The sequence below is a fragment of the Gavialis gangeticus genome, unplaced genomic scaffold, assembly GCF_001723915.1.
Source record: "Gavialis gangeticus isolate Ggan-Ray unplaced genomic scaffold, GavGan_comp1, whole genome shotgun sequence".
Classification (NCBI taxonomy): domain Eukaryota; kingdom Metazoa; phylum Chordata; order Crocodylia; family Gavialidae; genus Gavialis; species Gavialis gangeticus.
In genome coordinates, this window is record NW_017729034.1 from 4,180,032 (window position 1) to 4,187,971 (window position 7,940).

The 7,940-nt window shown below is 48.2% G+C and overlaps 1 protein-coding gene across 1 annotated transcript in view; it reads right to left on the reverse strand.

Moving 5' to 3' along the window:
* Positions 1 to 3,613: 3,613 nt before the first annotated feature.
* Positions 3,614 to 7,940, reverse strand: part of DRD3 (dopamine receptor D3) — a 25,721-nt gene continuing 21,394 nt past the window's right edge. Inside the window, exons 5-6 of the mRNA XM_019527700.1 lie at positions 7,219 to 7,558; positions 3,614 to 6,079 (exon numbers count right to left, since the gene is read on the reverse strand). Coding sequence (XP_019383245.1) covers positions 5,883 to 6,079; positions 7,219 to 7,558 — 537 coding nt within the window. The 3' untranslated portion in view covers positions 3,614 to 5,882. The remainder of the gene's footprint in view (positions 6,080 to 7,218; positions 7,559 to 7,940) is intronic.

Sequence of the window (7,940 nt, forward strand, 5' to 3'; positions counted from 1 at the left end):
GGTAGATGTGCATCTTATAAACTAAATAAATAAGATATATATATATAGGGAGAGAGAGAGAGAGAGAGCACAAGCTTTTGTGAACTCACTGGATCTGTTGAAGTGAACTCAAGTTCATGAAACTTTGTGCCCTTTACATATATCTTAGTTAGCCTATAAGGTGCATATCCACTCTGCCTTCTGCTTGACTTCAGACTAACATAGCTAACTACCTGTCTCTGGTTAAGAGAGAGCATTTCCTTTAAGGAATTTTTTTTAAAGAAAGTTTCCATATTCCAACACAAATCAGCCAACTCAAATCCAAATCCATAAGTCATTCCAGAACCATAAGTGACCTACAACCAGCAAACATCCTCCACCCCTACCAGGGGCTTCAGATATTTCCAAAGTCTTGTGGCAGGCATCCTATGTGCAGGTCCAAGCTTGGGGTTCAGATTTCCCTTAAGAATTCTTTTTTCCGTAAAAAAATGTCTCTCTCTATATAAGATTATATATGTCTACACTCTACCTATTACACCACAAAAGGATTAAACCTTTCCCATTACAGAAATCTGCACCTGCACACCCGCGCACCCGTACAAAGGCCTGCTGGCCACCTGAACCTGTTACAATATCCGCAAACATATGCAACACACACAAAACACAATAAGTCCATGCTTCTGCTGGAGGACTCGCTGCTGCTATCATCCTCTGTTCTGTTTGTCTGTTCCTCTTCTCCGCTGCCTTCACTCCCTTCTTCACTTGGGGGGCGTTCGCTCGCCATTTGCACGCAGCCCACTACCTCTACATCCATTTGTCTGTACAACAGGAGGTTCCTGGCCTTCCACAGGGCACTCCTGACACAGGATGCAAACTGGTCGAAATGGGGTGATGGGCCCCCCCCCCGTTTGGCGAGGTGCCCATACAGCGCCGCTTTGCTGGTTAGCCAGCTAACACGGTTGCTTCGCAGAACTGTTTCACCCTTTTCCACACCTCCTTGGTACAGAAGAATTTCCCTTAAGAAATGGGAAGAAATATGGGCTGGCAATGAGAGCAAAACAGTATGAAGCAGGACTCTGGGGTTCTCTTCCCCTCAACTTCCACCATCACTTCTCTTAGGGTTACCATATGTCCAGGTTTTCCTGGACATGTCCTCTTTTTGGGTCCTCCCATCTCCATCCAGATGTTTTTTAAACATATTAGTAAATGTCCAGGATTTTGCTCTACCTCTGCTTTCCTGGCACTTCCCAGCTTACCCTAGCAAGGAGCTGCTTGGGATTGGGGGGAGTGAGGAGGTGGGGTGGGGAGAGGGCAATTGGAGGAAGGGCCATCACATATGTCTGTGCAGGGCCCCAGCAGCTGCAGGCAGGTAAGTCTGTTGGAGGCAGGGATTGGAGGGCCAGGCTGAGGGGGGCTGTGTGTGTGTGTGTGTGTGTGTGTGTGTGTGTGCACGCACTCACACGCACATATGTGTAAGTGCCTGCTGGCACTGGGGCTGCAGCAGGGTGGGGATGTGGGGGAGGTGCCTGCCCCTCCAGCAGGGGAAGGGCGTGGGGAGTTCTTTGGGGGTAGCAGGGAGCTATGTGGACAGCAGCAGGGGGCAGAGGGCTGTGGGCCAAAAGTGAAGGGCACCGGCAGGGCAGGGGGTGGTGGGCAGGGGCTGTGGTTTGTGAGTGAAGGGCACCAGCAGGGCTGGGGGTGGTGGTCAGGGGCTGTGGGTCAGGAGTGAGGGGTACTGGTAGGGCTGGGGCGGTGGGGCTGTGGCTTGGGAGTGAAGGGCAGGGGAAGGGCATGTTTTCTTACTTTCCCCTCCCCCTCCACAGGTGTCCTCTTTGAAACTGGAAATATGGTACTCAAGTTCAAATATAGTTAAAAAATTTGAACTTTACTGCCAGCCCCTCAGTTCAAATTCAGGTTATTCCTGTTACTTCCTGGCCCTTCCTCCTTTCATCATTCTCAGTCCTTCCTCATTTTAATTCTGGAGGGCTCTTAAGGTCCCTAGCTTGCAAACAGCTTGATTTTGAACCAGTGCTGCATGCACCAACCAAGAGACTGTGGGCCAGGTTTGTAAATGTATTTAGGTGCCTAAGTAGCTTTAAAGCTCTGGCCCTGTAGGCCAGTATTCTGGGGATCCAATTATGAAATATTCGGACTGCAGCACATAGGAGCTCCAGTTATGGACCAGGCTCCCATTGTACAATGTGCTGTGCAAACAGAACAAGAGCAGCCAGAGGCACCAGCTTCCATCCTAATGAAAGTAATTAAGTGTTATGAGATGTCACAGGAGCAGCAAACTTCTTGGCTCAGAGCAAGAACAACAATACAGGCTGGAGGGTAAGTGCACCACACCTGTCACACCCTGATTGTTCTGTTTCCTAAATAATGCCTTGTAGCCCTAACCAAGCAAGGAATAACACCATAGGCCATGCATGACGCATGCCTCCGGCAGCTGGGAGGTATGGTGGTACTGGCGGTGGCAGAAGTGTGGTGGCGATGAGTGGGGGGAGGGGGGTGGCAAGTGCCGACCAGTGAGTGCCTTTTTGTAGGAGGTGTACCACCATGCTCAGGGGATGCATGCGCACCTGCGTGCACCCCCTACGTGTCGCCACTGCCATGGGCTCATGTGAGCCTAACCCAATAGCCAGGATTGCCAATTGTCCATAAATTTACTGACTGTCAGTAGAAAGGGTAAAAATGGCTGTCAGTAAAAAAGTTTAGCCATCAGTAAAAATAATAAGCAGTTGTAGCTTGATTGAAGCTCTGGCAGACAGAGCACAGCAATGCCACCTGGTGTTCAAACAGGAATGCAACATCCTGTAGGGAGTAGTCTCTCAGCCACGTGTCCCAGGCTGCCTGTAATACTGCTGAGTTGCAGGTGGGCTTCTTTGGAGGATTCATAAAGGGATGTGGGAACAGGTCTGGTGAGGGTAAAGCTGGGGAGAGGGCTGGGTGGGGGCAGCAGGATGCAGGGTGCAGTCAAGTGCATCAGGTTATGGGGGTGACTAGGCAGCCTCTTGTTGGGGGAAGGGGGTGGCACAGTGTAAAACCATTGCTGCAGTCAAACAGGGTTGCCAACTCATGAATTTATTTTTTTAGTGCAAATATTTTATTGACAACCATATTTAACATTCTTTTTTACTATGGTTGACATTAAATGCTTAAATTTGGCCCAGCCCTTCTAACTAGGGCCAGGCAGCAGGTAGGACCTGGAAGAAGCGTTACATTTACATTATATAAAACATATATAAGTAAAAACGCATCAGTAAAAAAGTTAGGCCATCAGTAAAAGTTTGGAGATTGTCAGTAAAAGAAAATACTTGGGTGGGCCACGCTGCCAGTAGCATATTGGCCATGTTTTTCAAATAACACATATTGATGGCTAAGTCCCTAATCTTTAGAACAGAGGCTACTTATTTTTTTTACCCAGCCGTGCCACTGATTTTTTTTTTTTTGGTCCTACATCCCTTCTCTCTGCCTCCACTTCCTTATCTGTAAAATAGAGGTTGTAAAGCTAATTTGTCACAGGGCTGAGGTGAAACTTTAAGGTTTTTTGGTAACTGCAGATGCAGATTTCTACGGAGGTGTCAGGGATGTGTTTGTGTGCTGAGTTACAAAACTTCAGGTACAAGCATGCTTTGACAATGGTTTATTTGGTCAATGCAGTTACAGCATGGTTTTTAGGACACCTCCCCATGCAAGCAATACAAGGATGCCAACTGCTAGCAGCCAAAGGGAAATCAATTGCTCTTGACTATGTGTCCTAGAAGCTAAAGAGTTTTAACCTTTACAGTTGAAGAACTGAGAGGAAGCACTTCCCAAAGGGGCTGCATCATGGGTTTGGGGCAAAAATAGATCAGCGCCTTCAGATGACAAGTGTATAAACAAGTGCAGTTAGCAACACAGCTGAGTCTCTTCTTGGGAACAAAGGCAGTAGCCTCAGCTGGAGCTCCTGATGCATCAGGCTGGATATGGTGAGAAAAACTCAGAGAAATGTGTGAAGATCAGCCCAGATAGGGATCCCTGTGCAAGGAGAAAAAGCTTGGTTGTCTCTTGAGACGAGAACAGTGAAGCACAGGACTGGTGTGGCCAGCTTATGCTGTGCAGCAGGGCAAGTTTAGCTGTTTCATCCCGGTACTACTGTGTATGCATATACTTAAAAGCACTGGCAGAAGAAGATAGTGTAAAGAGACTGAAGCATGGTCAGCAGCCTGTTCTGTGACTGCTTACTTCAGGCCAGGAGGACTTGGGGAGATCCTGTGTGGTGACAATAGGCAGCAAATGCTTTGTCTGCTTGGAAGTCAGAGAGATGCCCAGGGTTTGTCAGCATCTAGCAGTCTCAATCAAGATTTCCTTCATAACCCTTATGACTGAGTCCTGCCTTTTCTCTAACATGAGGGGCATGACAGAGGCCCCTGCCAGAGATGTGTGCACTTGAAGAATTATTGCAGCCGCAGGAAGAAAGCCAAACCTTCCCTATAGATTTGCTCTTGCTGACAAGGAGAGTGGCGTGAATTGAGAGTGGTTCACAGGGGTTGGCGACAAGTAGGATCTGTGCCACTGTCAGTTTTCAGATGACAGCTAGACAGAAGAAAGTCACCCATGACAAAAGATGGATGCATGCAGCTGTCATCCACATGGTAGTGCAAACCCCACCTATTTAATGGCCTTAAAAACAGCAGCATATACAGTAGATTCATAGCTGTCAAACTCAGGTTGATCCTTAGGAAGAGAAGTGGCTGTGTATGTATGGCAACTTGGGGGGCCTCTGCTCTAACATGCTAATACAATCTGATGTCATTAAGGGAATGATTATCACCTCTACCTGCGTAGAACAAATCCATACTAAACTACCTGTGGGCAGGCACTACTAATCTGATGTCACAGTGGAGCTTTTACCAGTTCTAAACTACCTTAATTTTTGGCACAGTAGCATTAGTCTGTATTAAAAAAAAGAAGGTATCAGCAACAGAGAGTAGAACAAGCTCCATGCTAGGACAAACAGACCAGTTAGAGCTTGAAATCTACGTGGGCCAGTGCCTCAGCCCATGTGAATGGGTGTTGCTCTGCTCACTTCTGTGGACCTATGCTAACTTACACCTGCTGGCAGTTTGGCCTCTGTTCTGGTTTAGTGCCTCATCTGTCCCCTTTATTTGGGGTTGAATTGTGTTTCCCATCATGGTCCCTCCTCCCATCTAAAACCAACCAAAACGTAGAGGGCCACTCCTGATAAAGACCACAGGGGAACATTGCTTTCTCTGTAAATTATTTGTGTAATTCACACACACAGTCTCCTTGGGCAATTTTGCTGGCCCAGTGGACACATTCCCTGACAGCTTGTTGAGAAGATTTAGTACAAACCCACCAGCTCTGAGACATGGCAAGACAATCCATCAACTAAAGGCTGGGTGAAATCTTAAGATGCATAGTCAGAGGCTAAGACATCTGTGTTGAGCAATGCATGTGTCTGTTGTCTTCTGCAAGGCAAGAGGTCCTGGTGAATTCTCAGTGATGATATACTATAGTAGATTTTGGTCTAGGAGTCACCTAGATACAAGCTTATGTGTCTTCTTCTGTGATACTCTGTTGCCTCCCAGATCTGGCTAGTGTGGGTGCCTTGTGCTTCCTAGGAGAGAGAGCCTGATTTCCTGAAGTGCGCATGGCCATGTCAGTCTCCAGTAGTTACAGCTCCCACAGACTAGAGATCCTGATGCTGCTACAGCTAATGCAGATTCTTCTTTAGCTGATGAGTGTGGGACGCTATGCAACAGAAGGTCCTGGTTTCTCTCTCCATTCATGGCTGATAGGATCCATCTTTATGGGCCAGAATTTTTCTCAGTAGGCCCTTGAGTGCCATGTCCAGCTGGGTTTACATCAAAACGATCCCTTGCCTTTCTTCCCTGCTGTCAGCAGCACAAGATCTTGAGGAAAGCTTTCCGGAATTCACTATTGAAAGTGGTGTAGATGATGGGGTTGAGAGCGCTGTTTACATAACCCAGCCATGTGGTGGCACTGTACAGCTCTGGGGGCACATGACAGGACCGGCAATGGGTGTTCAGAATATGAGTCAAGAAAAATGGTAACCAGCAGACTAGGAAAGCCCCTAAGGGTGAAAAGAGAAATGAGAATACATCTTTACTTTGAATAGATGCTGCTTTTCAGGGCTAAACTCTGCTCCCATGCAACCTCCATCTATGCCTCTGGGGCCCCTCAACTCTTAATATTAGGGAGGATGTCGCCTCTCAGTTTGGGCAACCAATAAACACTGAGGTCCACAGCCCAGATGTCAAGACCCTACCCTCCTCACAGTCTTCATAACTCACATGCCTTCGAGCCTAAAGGTGACTCACCTCCCTGCATATCCACGTTCAAAGGCTGAAGATGGCCCCTGCTCTCTAACCTGTAACCCGCTAAACTTTAGAAACCAAAAGAGGGTAGCAGGGGCTTCAGCAATGCAAAGAGGTATTATCCAAAGGGATTTTTCCTGTTGGCATTGGCCAGGCCTGGTTGAGTGTAAGAGTGAAGTTGCATGTTACACTTAGACCATACTATGGCCACTTAAAATGTGAGCATTCACATGTTTTAAAGCTTGTTAACTCATGCTAAGTGCCCTCTGAGTGTCTCAAAGGTGTGCCACCTCAGGTGAAGCTTAACTCTGGGCCATGCTACCTGGCTCTTGTTAGGGTAACTTCAGTTGGCATCACAGAGATAAAATGATCAATTTGCAGTCCTCCAACATCCCAGGGTGTACAGCTCCTAGACTCCCCCATCCAACCCACCTCAGGGAGAGAGGCCAGGTCTCCTGGCTTCTAGCCATGCCCCTGCTCACCAGCCCACTAGTGGCAAGTCAGAACTATCCAGGCAAGAAACAGTGCAACTTCTCACAGCATGTTCTATCTTTAATGCTTCTTAGATTTAGTATGGTCTAAGTGTGATGTGTAACTAACTTCACCCAGATCTGCTCTGTACACAGGGACATCTCAAAAGCTGAGTGAATGATCCCAAAAGTTCAAGTCTCCTTTCCTTGTCCCTTTCTTTTGCTCTTGTAAAGGAAGAGCCTATGCAGAGAGCTTGGCTAGTTTGTGCCAGCTGGAATTGTGCCCTTGGTTAGATTTCTTTGAATACTCTATGTCACCCCTGTGCATTTCAATAGCATCTTCCATTTGAAGATCACCCAGTGTCTTGCCAAACACACCCTTAGCTCACCCTATATGTGGGGTAATCAAGGCTCCTCTCACTCACCCAGGACGATAGCCAGCATTTGCGTGGCCTTCCTCTCCCTCAGCTGGACCATCCGGGGCTGCTGGTGCATGAGCTTCAAAGAACAGATGGTTTTGCCGTTGTCAAGTTTGTGCACCTCCAGGCCCTGCTGCCCCTTGCTTCTCCTCTCTTCCTCTAACTCCTCAGTGGTCGCTGTTCTGGTGAAGGAAGCTTCATGGCAGAAACTGCAGTAGCGCTGCAGGCTGAAGGGGGGCAACAGCTTTTTTATGGAGGAGAGTCCATGGTGAGGGGATTTTAGTGGTGGCTGAGGCGAGAGGGTCCCTGGGCACTGGTGATGCAAAGCTTTCCTCTTTCCATGCTCCTGTAAGGGAAGAAACCACAGCAGAGATGGGACCCTTTCATGCAGTTGGCCCAGGCCACATGCAGGGAGAGGACTCCAGGACTCCTTGGCACCAGGGAATTCAGTAGGCTTGAATCAGCCCCCTCAATCCAAACTCACCCAAACCTTGGGAAGGCTAGAAAAAACCATCCAGGAGCTGGAGTTGAGACTTGCTCCTGAACTCATCTCCCAGTGGGATGAGCTAGAGCCCTGTAATGCGTTGGTTCTCAAACTTTTTTGTACCAGGACCCATTTGTAAACATCAATGGCCAGTCCTGACCCAGTGCCCCTCACTACTGTCCCCTGCCCCCAGGCCCCAACCCCCCCAGTGTGGCTGGGCATTGGCAGGGATATGGGAGGCTCC